At 44.0% G+C, this 22,121-nt stretch overlaps 1 protein-coding gene across 2 annotated transcripts in view; it reads left to right on the forward strand.

Annotated features, from left to right (window-relative positions):
• Positions 1-17,295: 17,295 nt before the first annotated feature.
• Kgd4 (alpha-ketoglutarate dehydrogenase subunit 4) overlaps positions 17,296-22,121 on the forward strand; it is a 6,502-nt gene continuing 1,676 nt past the window's right edge. The window contains exons 1-3 of one of the 2 annotated variants that reach the window (XM_050160480.1): positions 17,296-17,633; positions 19,943-20,006; positions 21,441-21,628. In XM_050160480.1, coding sequence (XP_050016437.1) covers positions 17,595-17,633; positions 19,943-20,006; positions 21,441-21,628 — 291 coding nt within the window. In that variant the 5' untranslated portion in view covers positions 17,296-17,594. Of the gene's footprint in view, positions 17,634-17,655; positions 17,755-19,942; positions 20,007-21,440; positions 21,629-22,121 lie in introns of those variants that run through there. The other variant, XM_050160478.1, reaches the window with a different exon arrangement.

Below are 22,121 nucleotides of genomic sequence, written 5' to 3' on the forward strand. Positions count from 1 at the left end.
AAGAAGTAAAAGAGAGGGCTGGAGAAATGGCTCAGTGGTTAAGAGCATTGCCTGCTCTTCCAGAGGTCTTGAGTTCAATTCCCAGCAACCACAACCATCTATAATGAGTGCCCTCTGCTGGCCTGCAGGCATACCTAAAAACAGAATATTAATATATATGATAAATGAATAAATAAAAAATAAAAGTAAAAGAGAGCAAAGGCTCACTCATGGGATCTATCTTTCTCCCCCTGGGGCTCACATCTCAACGGTTCCACCACCTTTCAGCAGGCCCACAGACCAGTGACCGAACCTTCAATGCATGAGCTCTTGAGGGACACTTCAGATCTGAACTTCAGCAGGGTTTTTTCAAAAGCAGTTTCACGTGGCTCAGATTGGCTTTAAACTCACTCTAAAGCTGACCCTGGATTCCTGATCCTTCTGACTAACTACTGAGTACTGCAGCTAATGTACCTGCATATCCAATATGCAATCACTTTTTTAGAAGAAAGATAAACATAGAGATGAACTTAGATAGATAGATAGACAGACAGACAGACAGACAGACAGACAGACAGACAGGATTGTGTCATTGGATGGATGGATGGATGGATGGATGGATGGATGGATGGATGGATGGATTCAGTATTCAAGCTGGGCAGTAGTGCACATGCCTTTGATCCCAGCACTTGGGAGGCAAAGACATATGGATCTCTGAGCTCAAAGGCTACACAGAAAAGCTCTGTCTTGAACTCCCACCACCACAAAAAGGACAGGAAATATGTATTCAATCAATAATAGCACTTGAAATACATTAAAAACAGGGTTTCTTTGTATATCTCTGGCTGTCCTAGAACTCACTCTGTAGACCAGGCTGGCCTCAAACTCAGAGCTCTGCCTGCCTCTACCTCCCGAGTGCTGGGACTTGAGGCATGTGCCATCATGCCAAGCTTGATCTAGTCTTTAAATTAGCAGAAAATGATTTTGCCTAAATTAGCAGACACAATTATTTGCCTAAATTCAAGTTCTGAATACTTCTCTTTGACATATTTATAGTTATATATTTCATTTGATAAATCATCTTTATGTCTAGTTTTATGTTTTTGCCATAGTGCAATGTCTATAGGTTACTTTAATGTAAATTATATTTTTGTTATGCAGAAACATTATTTTGGGAAATTACTGATTTGGAAAATTTGTGATTCAAAATCACAGCAACAAATAAATCAATAACTGCTTTTTCGGTTGTTTGTTTGTGGTGCTGGGAGTGGAGCCCAGAATCTTGCCTGTAATAAGCAAGCTCCACCCAGCCCTCATGCATGCTCTGTCAATCAACCTCAGCCTAGATTGTCAGCATCATCTGGAAGAGCTTCACCTTTTCCTGGGATTTTATTGTTTTAGGCATTCCTTACTTAGCTGTAAGAGAGAAATATATCACTCTTCCCACAGCCCTGGGAAGTAACAGCCCCAAGTCCCAAACTGTAACACAAATCTCCATCCATGTCATATGAAAGGATGGCATGTCATAATAATAATAATAATTCATGAGGACTAATAATAAGTCATGAGGACTCTGTAGCCAACAAGATTTATCACATCTCACCTAGTCTCAGAGCTGCTCCCATGTGGAGGGATCGGCCTATATGTCATCTGTCTTGTAGTTTGTCTGTTTCTTCCTTCATGTCTACATCGAGATTTTCAGGTCTATCCCGGTCAAATCTGATCTTTATTACTTTGAAGAAATCCATAGCTTTTGTTTCCTGTGAAAACAAAGGTATAACATTTCCCCCAATGCAACACATTTCCTGACTTCTATTCTAAAATTAAGACAACCTTAAAATATATAGACTGGTTTAACCAGCAATTTTTTTCCACAATCCAATGTCTCTCAGCTATTGTTTTTTTGTTTATTAGCATTTTAAAAAAATTAAAGTTATTCAAGCACTATGTAATCTATCTCATGGGTCTCTGTACCCCTTTCTGTTTATTAAGCATCTTTTTAAAGTGTGATTGGATCTTTCTACAACTGCTTGTCCTGAAGGACTGTATGTTCTGCCTGTAATATGCTTTATGTTGCAATAAGTGAAAGCCTTTCGTTTTCCCTGTTGATCTGCATTCATTAGTCCAGGGCAGCCTTTGCCACACCTCTCCATATTCCAGAAGGCTGGGGCCTTCTTTTTCAATTATTTCTAGAAAAAAAAAATTTTTTTTTCTAGGAACGCCTTGCCTACAATCCCTTTTGAAATGATCTTGCTTGCCAAAGCCAACACATTTGACAGTTTGGCTTTTCTCAAAACCTTTAGAGATTACTTTTCCTATTAAAGTTGCATCATAAGCGTGAGATCCAAATCAGCCACGTTTCCAATCCACTCATCTTCTGCTGCTGATCTTGCCTTCAGAGGCCTGATCACCTTTTTACATTCAGAATTAGCATTTCAGAAGCCAAAGATTTGATTAATATTTTTCTGACTTCTGGATCTGATACTGTCCTATTTACAGTTGAGGTCAGTCTTTGCAAGAAATCAGTGAAGGCTTGTTTTGGGCCTTGTATAATTTTAGTAATGACTCAGACCTCTTTCCTGATTCTTTAACCTTGTCCCAAGCGTTTAAAGCCACTAAATGACATGGTACCAAGGTGTGGTCATCAAATTCAAATTGCCTTTGCTATTCAGCATACTGGCCTTCACCTAGAAAGTGATCTTGGGATATATTAATACATCTAGCCCTGTTTCATTGTTCTGCGGCCCTAGCTTCCTCTTTCCACCATGTTTACCTTTGTAACTGAGAACCAGCTTCCAATATTGCAGATGCCAAATCTTTCCAGTCTTGGGGGATAATTCTGTTCTGAGTTGCTCATGAGTTTAACATCTGCTCCACATAGGGTGAATGCATACCATAAGAAATGACTGTGTCCTTAAATCTCATCTAATATTTCTACAGGATTCCACTTAACTTCTTCATAACCTAAAGTTGATTTTCTAATAACCTTAGGTCACCCTTCTTCGGTTCACCATGTGGGGCCATGGTAGGTTCTTAACTAAATTCCTCTGTGTCTGAATTTTCCTATTTTCGTTAATAGAAAAACTTCATTATTTCTAAGACTTGTATCAGTCAATTTGGCACAATTATCAAACTGCTTTTTATATTTGGCACAAAAAACCACCATGGCTCTTAAGGATAAAATATGAATTACCAGACTGACAGTAATTACAATTGGCGTACGTCAATTTCAGCTGAGTCATTTATCTCCTCAATTACTGCTTGCATTGTCAAGCCATCCATAGTAGCACTATATGGGTTACTCCCTCCCTGTTAAGGGTATTTCACACCCTTAATGTGGGAAGGATTTTATCTTCTTAATATTATTTAACTCTCTCTTAAAGGACTTCCCAGGTGACTCACCAAATCTGCTGACTTGTCAGTTCCTCTGCAGCAGCGGCAGTATCAACAAACTCGAGCCCCTTCCGCCGGAAGCGAGCCAGGTTTTCTGAGCCCCACAAACAGCTGCACTAGTTGGCCTGACCTGACCTCTCTATTCCCATTGGAGTGCCAAATGATGCAGGTCTTTCTTTGGAACACCAGCTCCCAAATAGTGACATGGAGATTTTTTATTATGAAAACTTAGCCTTAGCTTGTTCCCAACTAGCTCACCTGGAGTTCACTGTGTACCTAGCTCAGGCTGGCCTCAAACATATGGTCTTCCTGCCCTGTTCCCAAGAGTGCTGGGGTTACAGGAGTGAGTCACTGTGCCGAGCCAGATTATGTAGAAGACACTCAAGACAGTGCCTTTCAAATGACTTAAGAATGAGATGCTCTTTCGTTCTTTGGGTTTTTTGTTTGCTTGATTGATTGATTTGGTTTGTTTTTTTTCAAGACAGGGTTTCTCTGTGTAGCTCTGGCTGTCCTTCGTAGAGCAGGCTGGCTTCAAACTCACGGACATCCCTCTGCCTCTGCCTCCCAAGTTCTGGGATTAAAGGAGTGCACCACCACCACCCAGTGTGTTTGTACATTTGATCTCCAGCTGATGGCTCAATGTTTTGGAAAGTTGTGGATTTTAATTTATTTTTAATATTTTTTATGTTATGTGCACAAAAACACAGTTGTGGGTGTCAGAGGATGACCTTAAACTTTTTTTTTTTCTTTTTTGAGACAGGGTTTCTCTCTAGCTATAGAGCCAGTCCTGGAACTTGCTTTGTAGACCAGGCAGGCCTTGAACTCACAGAGATCCACCTGCCTCAGTTTCCTGAGTATTGGGATTAAAGGCATGTTCTACCACTACTTGGCTCTTAAATTTTTTTAAAAAAATAATTTATTTTTATTTTATTTGCATTAGTGTTTTGCCTGCATGTATGTCTTTGTGAGTGTGTCAGATCTTGGAGTTACAGACAGTTCTGGGCTGCCGCGTGAATGCTAGGAATTGAACTCATGTCCTCTGGAAGAGCTGTTGGTGCTTTTACCACTGAGCCATCACCCAGCCCCTATTTTTAATATTTTTTAGATTTAATGTGTATGAGTGCTTTGCCTGCATGTATGCTTGTTAACCACAGGCATGCCTTGTGCCCTTAAAGTCCAGAAGATATCATCAGACTCCCAAGAACTGGACTTATAGATGGTTGTGAACGACCATGTGGATGCTGGGATATAAACCCAAGTCCTCTGCAATAGTAGCCAGTGCTCATAGTCACTGAGCCATCTCTCCAGCCCAAGCTGTGCCATTTTCAAGAGGTGGAACGTCATTAAGGATCTGAATCACGGAACCTTGAGGTTTTATACTCTGTGCCTACTTCCTGTGGGTTCTTTGGTTCCTGACTGAAGATGTGACGATACCAAATGCCTCACTCCTGCCTCCATGCCTGCCCTGCCAGCATGAACCATCTTCCGTCAAACAAACAAACCATTCCTCCCTTAGATTGCTTCTTGCCAGGTATTCGGTCAGAGCAACAAGAAAAGGAACTAAGGCAATGCTAGCTGACGACAGTCTTAGCTTTAGGGTTGGTGGCAGTTGCTGGTCCCATAATTTAATTAATGCATTCCAGAGACTTACCTAGTAGTTAAAAACATGTTATTTCAGACACAGAAATGGGTGATAATGGCTATCTGCAGGACTAAAGATAGCCTCAGATAATTTTGGCTCTCGATCTGCAGTATTCCAGCTCTCCACAGACCATGCAGGCTCTGGTCAACCAGGCTGCAGAATCTTGAACACGTGTGGCTTTTGCAGGAGATGTTAGTTCATACCCAAGTAGGAACATCTAGGTGGATGCTTCCAGGGGTTCAAAGACCTGACTTCTCAGACCTCAGAACTCTCAGCCTACAGAGAAGCTGCCCCTTTAAAAGCCAACATCCTTCCCTTATCCTTCTTTTAAGCTGGCCAGAAGCCACTTAACCAGACGTGCCACCCAACCCTGTGGCCAGCGTGATAACAAGACTGATGTTGCGTCACGACCCAGACAAGAGAATGCTTTACAGAGCAGAAAGAGTTAGCTGACATACACAGGCAGGAGGCAGACGATGCCTATGAACCCGGATTTTAAGGATGTTTTATTTAGAGAAGCTTTGGCATGAGATTGGCTCAAAAGGTGGTTTGTGTGGGTACCTGCCTTGAAATACAAGACTTAACCCTTTGCCAAAGACCCTGAGGTTTGGTGCACACTTACCAACGCCCAAAGAGATTATCCAACACTGAGCTAAACTACAGCACCTGGATTGCTGTAGCCATTGTGGAAGAGGGGATTGAAAAGTCTGGAGTAGTGGTTCTCAATCTCTGGGCTGCATGACCCTTTCACAGGGGTCGCATATTAGATACCCTGGATATCAGATATGTATAGTGTGATTAGATACCCTGGATATCAGATATGTACAGTGTGATTCATAACAGTAGCAAAATTACAGTCATGAAGTAGCAATGATGAACTGTATGATTGGGGAACTGGATTAAAGGGTTGCAGCATTGGGAAGGTTGAGAACCACTGGCCTAGAGAATACTAGAGATGTATATCAGTTGGTGGAGTGCCTGCCTGGCACGCACGAGGCCTTCAGATCAACCCTGAGTACCAGGTAAACTGGGCTTTGTGGTACCTGCCTGTAATCCCAGCACTCAAGAGGAGCAGACAGGAGAATCTGAACATCAAAGCCATGCTCACTTACCTTATATCAAGTTTGAGACCAGCTTAGACTATGTGAGATCTGTCTAAAAAACAAATCCCAGGGAGGGCCTGGAGAGGTAGCAACACCTGCCCCCCCCCCCAAAAAAAAAACAGAGAACTAAGACTTGGTCCATCAAAGTCCATAGTTCTGGGCAAGTTCCCTTGCTTTTGACTTCTATAGTAACTCTTCAAACTAACTGTTCTTACTGACTGAGGTATGTCAAAACAAGATAAGGATTTTTGTGCTTAAAAGCTCCCCTGAGCTGAGTGGCGGCACACACCTTTAATCCCAGCACTACAAGGTAGAGACAAGAGGATCTCTATGAGTTCGCAGCCAGCCTGGTCTACAAGAGCTAGTTCCAGGACAGGCTCCAAAGCTACAGAGAAACCCTGTCTCGGAAGAAAAAAAAAAAAAAGCCCCAAAACAAAACAAAGCCTCACACTGAAAAAGGCTCAGGATTGTACTCAATTGTATTCAGGTCTCAAAAAACCAGTGTAACCCCCATCCAGCTAATAAAGACTTTTTTTTTTTTTTTTTTTTTTGATCTTAGAGAGATCCCCTGCCTCCTAAGTGTAGTGAGGTCCCACCATACCCAGGGAGAATCTGCTTTGTTTTTGTTTTTTGAGACAAGGTTTCTCTGTAGCTTTGGAGCCTGTTCTGGAACTAGCTCTTATAGACCAGCTTGGCTCACAAAGATCTGCTCTGAAGCCTGGAGGGATGTGAGCCCCGGCTTCAGGCACGGTGTCTGATAGGACCAGGTAGTGCCTTGTGCCATGTCCCACTTCTGACCTGAACAGGCCTGGCTTCCCTTGACTCTGGCTCTGCTCTCCACAGGGATGAGTGCCAGGAAGGTGAAGCCGACAGAGTGCGTATCCCCACTCAGGTGGTCCTGCAAGCCTCATCACCACAGCTCCCTGCTGAGATGGAGGGCTCTACCACACAGGTGTTAAACCGAAGAGGTCTGAAATAAAGGGCTCATGGAACTAACTCTACAGATTCTAGGCAGAAAGTGAAGGGACAATCCTGTGACAAATTCCTACAGCCACCAGCAGTTCAGCCAGACACAGGAAATGTGTACTGGACGGAAGGGGCCATGGCGTTTCCTAACATTTCAGTGGGAGAAAACATCAAGTGTTCATTTTAGCTCAAATTCCCTGCACACAGGACAGTCAGGACACTGACCAAGGGACATTCCTGCAATAGTTTAGTTCCTGAAGAGGGTGTTGCTACTTCTTGGTTGTTTAGTTCCCCACTCCAGAAAGCAATGTGGACTTGGTAGTGAACCTCCAGGGTCAAAGCAAAGAACAGTTCTTCTTCTAAAGGGAACAAGAGATCTCTTACTCTGAACCAAACATCAGTAACTATGACCGGAGAACACTGTTTCCGGGTGCCTTGAATAATGTGTTCCAAGGCGGAGAGGTCACACGAACTTCTACAGTGGTGGGAGCATCAGGGAAGCAGCTCCAGCAAAGCTGAAGACTTTGCTTCAGGTCTCGGGTACTATCTGATGACATTCTTAGTTGGGTGGAAGCTATTGGTGTTCTAGATTAATGTGTTCATTGGTGTTCTAGATTAATATGGTCATTGGTGTTCTAGATTAATATGGTCACTGGTGTTCTAGATCAATACGTCATTGGTGTTCTAGATTAATATGGTCATTGGTGTTCTAGATTAGTGTGTTCATTGGTGTTCTAGATTAATATGTTCAAAGGGTCTTCTCTCATAGTCACAAAATGTCCCCTCAGATGCAGGGGTTGGTAATGTTATGTAGGAGGCTAGCTCTGGGAGGGAGTAACCAACAGGCCACCAAAGATAGGGCAGACTCACACACTCATACACACACACACACACACACACACACACACACACATGCACACACACGCATACAATGGGTGGACCAGCTAAAGGCCTTGAAACGGTGCAGAGATAATGATGATGGTTGCCTGGTGGTCAAGATATAAAGAGAGTAACTAGTCAAGTAGAGATAGATAGGCCAGCTCAGGCCTGGAAATAAACTGGCAGGTCCATGCTAGCTAGCTAGGCAAGGTTGTAGCAGCTCTAAGATCTCCCAGAGAGCTGTAAAATCGTCAGCTGTGGGCGTCCTTAAACCCTAGGCATATTCTCGCATCTCATCTACTTACATATACTCGGCTTCTGAGAAAAGTGTACACCCCTGTCCTAGAAGAACCAGGCTAGGGCAGGAAGAAAACAAAGAGAGAAGAGGAAAAATATGAACCCCATGGCTATCAGGGTGGAAGCTGTTGCTGCCTGGCTTAGTCTGTAGTTTTTGAGGGAGAGCACATTTATGTATTTATCTATTTTTATGTATGTATGCACATATGTGCATGCATGTACACATCACGTCATGCCTTCAGAACCAGAAGACAACAGTTCTCCTGTGACGCAGGTCCTGGGGATTGAATGACCCAGGTCATTGGGCTTGGTGGCAAGCACCATTCCTCAGGTCACCAGCCACAAACCTATGCCTTCTCTAAAGACTGTATGCTTGGTTCCTTGGTAGTTCCAACTGAATTATTTTTATTTTTTAAAGAGTTATTTATTTATTTGTTTGTTTGTTTGTTTATTATGTAGTGTGTTCTGCCTATATGTATGTCTGATTCGTGACCCGTGCTCTACCACTGTGTCCCATCTGAATTCTTTTTCAGGAACATAACAATCCAGACTGATGCTGGGTAGAGACCACAGGAAACTATAGCCGTCACTATAAACCAGTGGTTTTCATGACCCCTTTAGCAAACCTCTATCTCCAAAAATCCTTACATTGCCACTCTAACAGTATCAAAATTACAGCTATGAAGTGGCAATGAGAATAATTTTATGGTTGGAGATCACCACGACACGAGGAACTGTCAAAAGGTCACAGCGCTAGGAAGGTTGAGAATCGCCACTATAAACAGCAAACAGTACGTGGCTACTTAGAGGATCTTTAAAGATCGCTCAAGATGGTTTGGGCTCTCAATCTGCAACATTCCGTTTCTCCACAGTCATGAAGTCCTGGCGTCAATCAACTGCAGAATCTTCCGCAGAAATGTGGCTCTAGGAAACTTCAGCTTAATTCCGCATACAGAAAAAAAGTACGTGGCCTGGTTCCCCCTGTGTGGTAATACACACCTATAATCCCAGAATTTGGAAAGTAAAGGTGTCAAGATCAGAAGTTCAAGGTCATCCTTGGCTACAAAGCAAATTTGAGGCCAGCCTGGGCTACATGAGACCTTTCAAAACCCAATAAATAAAACAAATGAGAATACACAAGGGTAATGTGGAGTGATCTCCCTGGTCTCCTGCTCCTTTATTCCATCCTTTCTCCTTTTCCACCTCTCAAGAGTGAAACTGGCCGGGCAGTGGTGGCGCATGCCTTCAATCCCAGCACTCGGGAGGCAGAGGCAGGTGGATTTCTGTGAGTTCGAGGCCAGCCTGGTCTACAGAGCGAGTTCTGGAACAGTCATGTAACTGTGGAACTGTGGCAGAGCACCCTGCACTTCGGTCCCTCAGAGGCAGGTAGAGCACAAGTTTACACCAGCCTGGTCCACACAGAGGAAAACAAAAGAGCACACCTTGGATTTCAGATCCTTTCTAATAGTACTCCTTTCTAATAGTGCTCCGGGGCCAGATCTAGGAAGCTCTGCTCTCACCTCGGAGGCTGTTGGCTAACCCAGAACTGGGCCGAAGGGCAAGGCCAAGTCAAGGTCGAGTGTCTGAAATCTGCCAGTGCTGGGCTCAGTTCTGCTTCCAAAGGAGAAAGTCATTGCTCTGGGTTCATGCAATACGGCTGGATGAGCCAAACACCCATGCCCCCCGCCAAACCTCCAGGCAGGTAGGCGCTGCCAAACTCCACCCCTTCTTCTTGCAGGAAGAGGGCATGTCCTTAAGTCCTCTAGCTGAAGCATGTGTGTTTGTGCACGTGTGTGCATGCATGTGTGTGTGCACACATGTGTACGTGTGTGTGTGTGTGTGTGTGTGTGCGCGTGCATGGCAGCCAGAGGTCAACCTCATGTGGCATCCCTCTGGAATCCACTTTGCTTTGGAGACAGACACTCTCACTAACCTGGAGCTCCCCTGATTGGTCCAGACTGGCTTGTTTACACCTTCCCAGCACTGGGATTACGTGTGCACACCGTGACACCTGTTCTTTTGATGAGTTTCAAGAAGTTTTCATACTTGTATAGCAAATACTACTGGCTGAGTTATTTCCTGGCCTTAGAAATATATTTTACTTTTATTTTTTTAAGGTCTTTTAAACTTATTTTTATTTTATGTGCATGGGTGTTTTGCTTACATGTACGTCTGTGCACCATGTTTGTGCCTGGTGCCCTCAGAGGCCAGAGGAATAAAGATGGTTGTGAGCCACCAGGTGGTACCGGGAGTCAAACCCATGTCCTCCAGAGGAGCAGCCAGTGCTCCTAACTGCTGAATCATCTCTTCTACCTGGTGGAAACATGTTTGAGTGGCTGCCTCACAGCTGAATCAACACTCTCCTGGTTTTATTACACAGAAGTAATAGGACACCAGAAGTGTTAGGAGGCAGAGCTCTTGACATTTAGCCTCCATTTCTGATTCACGAGAAGGGAAGTGTCAACGGCAACATTTAGGGTGTACCTGGTGTACCTGCTGTATGGATTTTCATGCAATCTCCACAAAGACCTCCTCAAATAGGCTGGTGGAAATTACATCATTAACCCCGTCCCCTCTTTCTCTTTCTGATCTCTCTTCCTGTTGTACCCTTCTGAATGCTGGGGTTCATGGGCTTGCATCACTACACCCAGTTTAAACTTCCTTTTTCCTTCAAGGCTTTTTGCTTACTAAGAGCATATAAATATTTCCATACTGGGTGTGTGGTGGTGCGTGCCTTTAATCCTAGAACCCAGGAGACTGAGAGAGATGGACCTCTGCAGGTTTGTGGCTAGATGGTCTACAGAGCATGTTCCAAGCCAGCTAAGGGTACACAGAAAGACCCTTCCAATGTAGTAGCGGTGTGTTTAAGGTGGCGGCATGTGAGCTGGGGAGATGTCTCCGAAGTTAAGGGCACTCACTGTAGGGGACTCTGATTTAGTTCCCAGCACACAGTAGCTCATGACCATTTTCCAGCTCCCGGATTTCTCATGCTCTCTTCTGACCTCCACTGGCACAACGGGCCCATTATGCCCATACATACATGTAGGCAAAATACACACATACATAAAAATAAGCATAAATACTTTTTTTTTGTTTTTTGAGACAGAGTTTCTCTGTTGCTTTGGAGCCTGTCCTGTAACCAGCTCTTGTAGACCAGGCTGGCCTTGAACTCACAGAGATCCACCTGCTTCTGCCTCCCGAGTGCTGGGATTAAAGGCATGCACCACCACCCCCCACCTTAAATAATTTCTAAAAGACATACTTTATCACTCCTGAGGAAAACACATTCTAACCCTTACCTAATTTATGCAGACTCTAGCCATTACCCTTGTCATTTAGAGCTGGCCCTAGTGGAGCAGGTGTTTCCATTTCTTTGGACATATGGACATGCCTGAGGATGGCCCTTAGCCAGCTAACAACCTCTTCTACCTCCGCCTCATTGCTTATTGTCATCCCTCACCTGGGCTCCAATATGGCATATCCAGGTTACTCTCCAAAACTTAGAGCCCAAACCCAAGATACCTTTCGCCTGCTTCAGGACTGGTACTTCTCTCTCAAGGAAAACGTCACTGGGCACTGTCCAGAGGCTCAAGAGTTACCACAAAGAGCTCAGCAGAGGATACTGTGTTGGAGTTATCCTTCTTCCACAGGTAGTAAGATCCCAAAGATCGAACTCATGTCATTGTGCTTCGCAGCAGGCAGTTATGACTAAAGATGCTCCATTTTATGCTATGCGTCCATCTGGTACCCACCAACCATTTGTCTCTGACCCCAGTCCCAGGAAGTTAAGTTCCCAGTAACCCTGACTCAGTGACCCCTACCCAAAAATGTACAGCATGACTTGTTATGATATGACTGCTTTCTTTTATTCTGTAACTTGCCTACACAGATACCCAAAGATTGTTTTGAACTGCCGTCACCACTTAACTTGACAGAACAGAACAGTTTTAGTTTGCTTGCATAAATATTGAAGGTTTTCATATGGTTTTCCCCTGTAGAAATCCTTTCCCATACTCTCCTTCACAGCAATCTCAAATTTGGCTCAGAGATTATTCATCTTGCTGACAGCTAATCAACAAATCTTTTAATTATAATTGAATCAAGTCTATGGTTTTTTTTTCTCAAATGTCACAGACTCCATAGCAACAACTTTACCCAATGAACCATCTTGCTGGCCCTAGTTTTTTTTTTTTTTTTTTTTTTTTTTGAGTCAGGGTCTCATGTAATCCAGGTTGTCTTTGAATTCACCGTGTAGCTGACATTAGTCTTAAACCTCTGATCCTTTGGCCACCTACTCCCAAGTGTTAGAATTATAAGCATGTCTTTAGTTACATTAGATTTATTTGGTAGTATTGGGAATCGAACTCAAAGCCTTGTACATGCTAACCAGTGCTTTAGTACTAGGCTGTATATGCAATCTCTAAATACATTCTTTTTTAAAAAATTATATTTTATATATGAGTTCTCTGCATGCCAGAAAAGGGTATCAGATCCTGTTACAGATGGTTGTGATCCACCAGGTGTTTGCTGGGAATTGAACTCAGGTCTTCTAGAAGAGCAGCCAATGCTCTTAACTGCTGAGCCATCTCTCCAGTTCCCCTAAATACATTCTTCACATACACACACAGGTGGTTGGTGTTGAACTGTTACGTCAGTACAGGAATGTAGTATGAAGGTGCTAGTTAGTTCCCAGCTGCTTAGACCCGAAATAATCACACAGAAACTATATATTAATTAAACCACTGCTTGGCCCATTAGCTCTAGCTTCTTATTGGCTAACTCTTACATATTAATTTAACCCATTCCTAGTAATCTGTGTATGGCTTACTGGGTAAAGATCTGGTATCTATCTCCAGCAGGGCTACATGGCTTCTCTTTGACTCCACCCTTTTTTCTCCCAGCATTCAGTTTGGTTTTTCCTGCCTACTGTGGGCACATATTTTGAAATTACCACAAAAGCCATTGCCCAGGTTTGAGCTGTTTACATAGCTCTGCAGACAAGCTCTCTGTGCCCTTAACAAAAGCCAGGATGTCTTGCTCCTAGCTTCTTTTGTTAAAGTGTGGATTACCTGAGAAGGGGTGTTGACTGAAACTGGTCAGGATATTTGGGGCTTCTTTCCTTCTGCAATTTGGAGGTTGTCTTATAGAGATGCTAATTCAGGGCCTACCTGACTGCTAGAGGCAGACATGACTTAAGCCCAGGCACCTGGTTGCCTAGGCAACAGCCTTTGTGTGTTCCCGCTCATTTGGTGTGGGTATATAAGATGTTTGGACAATAAACATCTTAAGATGTTGGCCTTTTTCATAATGACCGTGTAAGTTGTGTCTGATTATTCCTCGCGACTCCGGTCCAGTCTAGTTAGAGAATCTGTGTTGGACCCACACGGGCTCCGACAGCCTACCTAAGTTCTGCCCAATCAACAGGCCAAGGCAGTTTCTTTATTCATTAACCAATAAAAGCAACACATAGACAGAAGGACCTCTCACATCACAGGGACTTGCTGTTTCAGTTAGACTAATAAGTCTGTTTCTGATTAGTAAGCCCTTAGAATTCATCTGTCTTTGCCCCCCAGCAGTGAGGTTACAGATTTGTGCCTTCATGCCTGGCTTGTGCATGTGTTGTATGTGTGTGCCAAATGTTTATGGGGTATGCATATGTTGGGTGTGTATGCACACTCATGCATTCCTTCTGAGACTACAGGAGGATTTGGAGGCCAGAAGAAGATTTGTGTTTTTATCACTCTCAGCCTTATTCCTTTGAGTAGGTCTCTCACTGAAACTGGACCTAGATTGGTGGCCAACTATCCTCAATGATCTGATTCTCCTGCCTCCACCCTTAGACAACACTGTGGCTATAGGTGGGTGTGGGGCCACACCCAACTATTTATATGGGCTTTGGGGAGCCAAACTCAGATCCTCATGCTTGCTCAGCAAATCAGTTACCTGAAGAAGGACCCAAGTTGGATGCCAAATGAAGAAGGACGCTTAAAAGAAATCCTACAGTTATCCACTGTACCACCCTGTACCTTCTTAGTCCTGACATTTATTTCTTATAGTTCTGTATTAATCTATGCCTTTCTTAGCAGAAAAATGATAACCAGGTACTGGAGACAGCTCTGCAGTTTAGAGTACATACTGGTCTTCTAGACCAGAGTTCAGTTCCCGCACACATGTTTATTGTTAGCAATCAGCTATGACTGAGAAGCTGGCAAGATGGCTCAGCTGCTGAGAATGCAAACTGCTTTTGCTGAAGACCAAAGTTCAATTCCCAGATCCTGGATCAGGGAGCTCACAACTGCTTGTAATTGTAGGGGATCCAATGCCTTTAGCTCCTCAGGCAACTGTACTCACATGCACATACACATAGACACACACATATAAACATAAAATAAATTTTTAAAATGAGAAGTGAAAACCTTCTCATCTCTGGTGGTTAGGAGCTGAGGAGCAATCAGCTGACCAACCCTGCGAGCCTTGGGATTTAGAAGTCCATCTCTTCTGTGTGCTTGCTTTCGGAAGTGATGTGGGAGTGATTTCTTATTAATAAAGAAACTGCCTAGGCCCCTTGATAAGGCCCACCCTTAGGTGGGTGGAGAAAACAGAGGAGAATTCTGGGAAAAGGAAGCTTAGTAGAGGAGTCGCCATGATGCTCCCACTCCAGACAGACGCAGGTTAAGATCCTCTCTGGTAAGCCAGCTCATGGGCTACACAGAATATTAGAAATGGGTTAGAACAATATGTAAGAGCTAGCCAATAAGAAACTGGACCTAGCCAGGCCAGGCAGTGTTTGAAAGAATACAGTTTCCGTGTAATTATTTCGGGCATAAGCTAGCCATGAGGGCGGCCGGGTGCCGGGGACGCAGCCCTGCCGGCTCCTATTTCAACACGGAAGGGCCCACCCTGAGTTTCTCTTCAGCACCACAAGACAAAGAACTAGTACTTCTGACTACAGTGCCCTCCTTCCTGCTTCTTCCCTGAGATGCTGGCCCAGCTGTCACTTGATTCTACCCTCGGTTACCACAACAGATGGTTCTTGCCAAGTGATTGATGTTTGTCAAGCTCTGATAGTCTTTACCTTTCTCCTTTTGCCTCTCCACCCAATGCCATATAGTCCAGGTTTTTGTTGTGTCGGCTGCTCACTTGTGTACCAATATCTCATATTCGTGATAAATCACGAATCATTAACCTTTATCAGGAAAACTAGTAACTCGGTATTTACAGCAGTTTAAAAGCTACGTACTTACAAAGTTATGTCAAAAAGGCCATAACAGCCGGGCGGTGGTGGCGCACACCTTTAATCCCAGCACTCGGGAGGCAGAGGCAGGCGGATCTCTGGGAGTTTGAGGCCAGCCTGGTCTACAAGAGCTAGTTCCAGGACAGGCACCAAAGCTACAGAGAAACCCTGTCTCGAAAAACCAAAAAAAAAAAAAAAAAAAGGCCATAACATCTATTATAATGAGATAAGCATATATGTAAGCATATATATACATGCATCAATATGCACACATATTTTTTGTTCATGTGGTACTGAGAATTAGACTCAGGGCCTTACACATACTATGTATGTGTCTTATGGGTTATACCCCTATCCTTTACATATTAGGATGTAATAGTCCATGCTGTTGCCCTAGCTGGCCTCAAACATACAACACCCCTGTTTCAGCTTTAAGCATTAATATTACTATAGAATAGATATGAATATAATAATTTGAGATGGCTGGTTATGTTTCAAAACTTAGACTATGATCCAGGAGTAGTGGTGTATGCCTTTTGTCCCAGCACTCGGGAGGCAGAGCCAGTGAATCTCTGTGAGTATGAGGTCATCCTGGTTTACATAGTGATTTCCCAGACAGCCATGGTTATGTAGAGAGACTCTGCCTCAAAAAACATGAACAAAAATTAGTCCATGAAAAAAAAAATTAGTCCATGAAATTTCTGAGTACTCTCAAACTTGGGGAAAAAATGTAGTTAAATATCAGGAATAGTGAGTTATGGAAAACAAACTGAAATCAAGCAATGCCCCCCAGCAAGGGAGTAGGGTTTGGCTCCCATTAAGTCAGAATTGACCCTTCCTTTTGTGCGCTAAGTAAATCTCAGGGTTTTTTTTTCTTTAGTTAAAAATATTTTTTATGCAACATATTCTGATTATGACTTTTCCTACTTCTCTTAGTTTCTGCCCAGCTCACCTCCCACCCAGATCCACGACCTTTCTGTCTCTGGTTAGAAAACAAACAGGCATCTAAGGAGAAATGATACAGTACAATAAGATAAATCAAAAACAAGCAAAGTGGAATAGGACAAAATAGCCAAACAAGAGCCAAAGAAAAAGCACAAGAAGGGCACACATATACAAAGTCACACACGTTCACACACACACACACACACACACACAGGAATCCCATTAAATACACGAAATGGGAAACAATAATATATATGCAAAGGACTAGCAAGGTTTAAAAAAAGTGTCCTGACTTAACAGTCTTAGACAAAGAACCGCCAAAGATGCTGCTGAGTTCATTTTCTATTGGCCATCTGTTGTTTGACATGCCGCCTACCCTAAGAGTGGTTTGTTTCCCCAGTGAGACACCCTTGGAGAAAATTAATTTTTCATTCGCAAGTGGCTATCGATTGGAGATAGGCTGTGGGTTAGGGATGGGACACGAATCCATTTCTCCTTCAGCTCTGGAGCCCCATCTGGAGCATATCCTATGCGTCATTGTTCCCATGAGCCAGCCCTGTTGTATCTAGAGGGTCTTGATTCCTTGGTGTCCTCTGGCTCCTAACACTTTTCCTCCTCTTCTGCAGAGTTCCCTGACCTCTGAGGGGAGAGATTGGATGCAGACATCCTTTTTAGGCCCGAGTGCTCCCAGGTCTCTCATGATGCATATCGTCTGGCTGTGGGTCTCCGTATTTCTTCCTATCTGCTGCAGGAGGAGACTTCACAGATGATGGCTGAGCAAGGGAGGCATCTACGTAACTTCCAAGTTTTAATAAAATTATTTATGTTAGGAAGCCACAGGAGGTTGTATTACTTCTGTTTCAGATTAAATTTTGAACTGTACTGAAATTAGAAACTAGCTATCTGGGAGGGAAATGGTCCTAGATAACTTGGGATGGTGAACCAAACAGTTCAACCGGTTGCTGCAAAAGCGCTACAATAGAAAAAGCCTGGGTTGAGCGCCAAGGGCGGGAAGAGGGGCGGGTCCTGGCGCGGAGGGGTGGAGCTTGCCCACAGCTCCTCAGTGACATCACACCGGCTCCGCCCCACGCTTCCCACTCCCGATACTTCTGCCGCTCGCCTGCGCCCCGGAAGCTGCCCCTGCTCGGGGGTCACGATGGGCAGCAAGATGGCTTCCGCCAGCAGGGTCGTGCAGGTAAATCCTGGGCCACTCCCGCGCATGGGAAGGAGGGATGGTGCAAATGCAGCAGCCGCGCCGGGGCGGCGGGGAGAGGCGGTGGCGGAGAACGCGCTGTGACCGCGGCCCAGGCCAGCGGGTGTGTGTCTGAAAATGGGACCAGGGCTCCGGGTGGCCGGGAGTAAGGAGGGTCTGGCGCCGAGGGTTCGAGCCGCGCGGCGGAAGGCAGCCTCTGGTTGAATAGGCTCGTGCTCGCCCGAGGTCTACGGACTCCCCAGCACCTCCTTAGCCCTAGGAGTCTGCGGACTGCGCTGCCCTCCGGCAGCTTGGCCAATCGCCGTTTAAAATTGTCAGTGATGTCCCCCCAGTCAGCCAATCCGGAGGAAGGCCGTAGCGGGGCGGGGGAAGGAAGCAAATCCTGGTTCTGACCTGGTGTCCCTTCAAGGACTTGGGAATGGCCGGATAACTAGCCTCTTGGGCTGCTTCCTCACCTTGAACCTGGTCAGATCTGATCTCTTCGGACGCCTGGCTACCGATGTGTGGGGATGTGTGAAATGTCACGCTAGTTGAGTTTATTACCTACTAGTGTGTATGTTTCAGGGCTGGTTTGCTAAGCCTTTTCCCATTGTGTTTAGATAGAGTAACATTGCTAGAGTAACACATTAGCTAGAGTAACATTGCTAATCCACCCAGCAATTACTAACTCCTGACAGCTTTTGTTCCTGCTTCCCCAGCTGTAGTCTCTGATTTAATAGGAGAGGTAAAAATTCATGAATAAGTAGACACAGCCTTTTGTAATTAGAGAGTTTTTCAAATTCGGAATGTGGAGTATTTTCTGATTAGCTTTCACTTTTGTTATAAGTGCGTTTTCCTTTGCAGGAAAACATCTTCTAAAAGACCTTTCCCTTGAAGGTGTCTGAGTGATGACCTTTGGTACAATGGCAATGACTAATCCTTAGTTACTTGTAGGCATTGAGGATTCAGCAAGTAGATAATAGCCAACAAAAGTCCTCTGTCCATACCATATAACCTCATACATCAGTAATGCATATATAACTAGGGCTGAAATGAATATGAACAGACATGTTGACTTACACCATTAATCCCAGCTCTCAGGAAGCAGAGGCAGACAAATCTGTGAGGTAGAGGCTCATCTGGTGTGCAGAGCAAGTTACAGCCAGACCTACATAGTAAAACCATGTCTCAGAAAAAAAAAAAAAGTTGGAGCCAGGCAGTGGCGGCGCATGCCCTTAATGCTAGCACTTGGGAGGCAGAGGCAGGTGGGTCTCTGAGTTCAAGGCCAGTCTGGTCTACTAGAGCTAGTTCCAGGACAGGCTCCAAAGTTTCAGAGAAACCCTGTCTCGAAAAAAACAAGAAACAGGGTCTCTCTATGTAGTTCCATCTGTCCCGAAACTTGCTTGCTCTGTAGACCAGATTGGACTTGAACTCACAAAGATCTACTTGTCTCTGCCTCGAGAGGCACTAGGAAAGGCATGTACCAACTTAGAACAGGTGTTTTTAATTGCCTAATATGCTTTTTGTGTGTTGTCTGTTCTAAACTGCTAAGTAGTAACATAGCAGGGAAGTCATACTTGGTACAAATCAGGACATTTCAGAGTCCTTTCCCCATCAATCAGAAAGGCTTCCACGACACAAGGTCACATCATCTTCATTTGTTTTATTATTTTTTTATTTTTACGAATATATTTTGTGTGTCTGAGCCCAGAGTGGGCATCAGATCACCTGGAGCTGTAGTTACAGGTACTTATGAGCTGCCTGCTGTGGGTGCTGGGAACTGAACTCTGGTCCCTTGCAAAAGCAGAAAGTGGTCTTGAGCACTGAGCCATCTCTGTGGCCAATTAACTGTGCGTTTTCGGTTTAACGTTTTGCTCACTATTGTGATGTATATAGAGTACACGTATGTATGGCGATCCGAGGACAACCTTTGGGAGTCAGTTGTCTCCTTCCGCTGTGGGTACCACCTTGTCGGAGTTGCTTAGCAAGTGCTGTGTTTTCATGTGTGTGTGTGCATGTTTATCCAGTGTGTGTGTCTGTGTGTGTGAGTGAATGTGATGTGCACGTGGGTGGAGGCCGTCAGAGGTATCACATTGCCCCTGGAGGTACAGACAGGAGCTGTCCTGATGTGGTTCTGGGAATTAAATTCCAGTCCTCTGCAAGAGCCGTACAGTACATGCTCTTAACCCTCTCTCCACCCCTTAAGTAGTACTGTATTTTAATGAAGGTATTTAATTATGAGGACTGACTAGTAGGTTGTTGCTTTTATAGTTAATGAGGTCATTTTTTTCTCACGTCTTATTTTCCATCAGGTAGTGAAGCCACATACTCCATTAATAAGGTTCCCTGACAGAAGAGACAATCCTAAACTCAGTGGTAAGTTGTATTTAATTTAGGTAGTTTGTAAAATGTGCACCTTCATTTTTAGAAGTAAATATTATAGACAGTATTTATGACAGTATTTATCACTTTATAATCAGGTAAGTTGTTGTACTTTAGATCAAAATGGTACCCGAGTAGCATGCAAGTAATTAACTTTTAAAATTCATTGTTTACTTTTATGTAGAGTCTTACTATATAACTCTTGCTGACCTGGAACTGGATATGTAGACCAGGCTAGCCTTGAATTCATAGAGCTTCTCTGCCTCTCAGAGTGCTGGGAATAGACGTAAACATACATACATACATACTACATACATACATGAGAGAGGATATTGTAATAGTTCAAGAGGCCATGAATAGTGGTGTGTACCTATAATTTTAGCACTCACAAGATTGAGGAGGAGGAGGATAGCTACAAGCAAATTGAAGAATGACTCATTTCCTAAAGTTTTATTTAATGTGTATGTTTTGTCACATGTATGTCAGTGTACCACAGGCATGCCTGGTACCTACAGAGGCCAGAAGAGGTGTCAGATCCTCTGGAAATGAAGTTACAGCTTGATCACCTCTGTGTGTGCTGGGAATTAAACCTACGTCCTCTGGAAAAGCCAAGAGTTCTTAACTGCATCTCATAAGCCCAATAACCTGTTTTAAAGGATGTTTTGATTATTCAGTTAAAAAAAAAATAACATTTACAGATGGTTGTTGGTTAGTTTTTTGACTCTTTTGGTTCTTTGCTCTTTGGGGTCCCTCCACCCAACTCCCAAATAAATCATACATGGCAGCTTATTCTTTCTTATAAATGTCCAGCTTTAGCTTGTCTTCTAACTAGTTGTTTTTTTAAGATTTATTTATTTATTATGTGTACAACATTCCTTCCATGTCTGCTTGCATGCCAGAAGAGGGCACCAGATCTCATTACAGATGGTTGTGAGCCACCATGTGGTTGCTGGGAATTGAACTCAGGACCTCTGGAAGAGCAGTCAGTGCTCTTAACATCTGAGCCATCTCTCCAGCCCCCTAGCTAGCTTTTCTTAAATTAACCTGTCTACCTTTTGCCTCTGGGCTTTTTCCTATTCTTATTTCTGTGTATCTTTCACTTACTCCATGGCTGATGGGGTGGCTGGCCCCTGACTTCTTCCTCTCCTTGGTCTCTTGCTCCTCTTACTAATTCTGTCTGCCAGCCCCACCTATCCTTTCTCCTGCCTCGCTATTGGCCATTCAGCTCTTTATTAGACATCAGGTGTTTTAGACAGGCAAAGAATCACAGCTTCACAGAGTTAAACAAATGCAGCCTAAACAAAAGCAACACATCTTTACATCGTTAAACAAATGTTCCACAGCAGAAACAAAACACCTTAGAATAATTTTCCACAGCAAAGACGCGTGGATAATTTGTCTAATTAGTATTTTTGTTTTTAATTTCAGCCTCAGACGTTTTGAGATCTGCTGGGCTTCCCTCTCACTCTTCTGTAATTTCACAGCATTCTAAAGGAAGCATATCCCCAGATCTGCTGATGCATCCGGGGCCACCAGACACTGCAGAAATACTAAAAACACTACCTCAGAAATACAGAAGGAAACCTATATCTCAAGAAGAAATGGACTTCATCCAGGTATGCTGTGCTCTTCAGCACAGGTTTGTGCGGGCTGCCGTGACATTTTGGCTTAGCAGTGGTCATTTGCTGATCGCATGTTCCCTTTGTTTTGTCAACTGGAGTTATAGCTAAGGGAGATGAACAGACCAGACAGGCCAGGGCTATCTCTAGGGACCCTCAGTAAGGATGCATGGTACATAAGTAAATGACCCCATATGAAGGACTGGGGACTGTTGCTCATTAGTAGAGCTCCTGCCTAGCAAGTGCCAAAACCGGGGATCAGTCCCAACAAATCCAGCCATCTGAAAAAAAAAGCTGTTTGAGTGAGGGGCTAATAACTTTCTAAAGAATAAGGGGTTTCAGCCGGGCCATGGTGGCGCACGCCTTTAATCCCAGCTCTTGGGAGGCAGAGGCAGGTGGATCTCTGAGTTCAAGGCCAGCCTGGTCTACAGAGCTAGTTCCAGGATAGGCTCCAAAGCCAGAGAGAAACCCTGTCTCAAAAAACCAAAAA

The sequence above is a fragment of the Alexandromys fortis genome, unplaced genomic scaffold, assembly GCF_014885135.2.
Source record: "Alexandromys fortis isolate MF-2015 unplaced genomic scaffold, M_Fortis_MF-2015_v1.1 scaffold_76, whole genome shotgun sequence".
Taxonomy (NCBI): domain Eukaryota; kingdom Metazoa; phylum Chordata; class Mammalia; order Rodentia; family Cricetidae; genus Alexandromys; species Alexandromys fortis.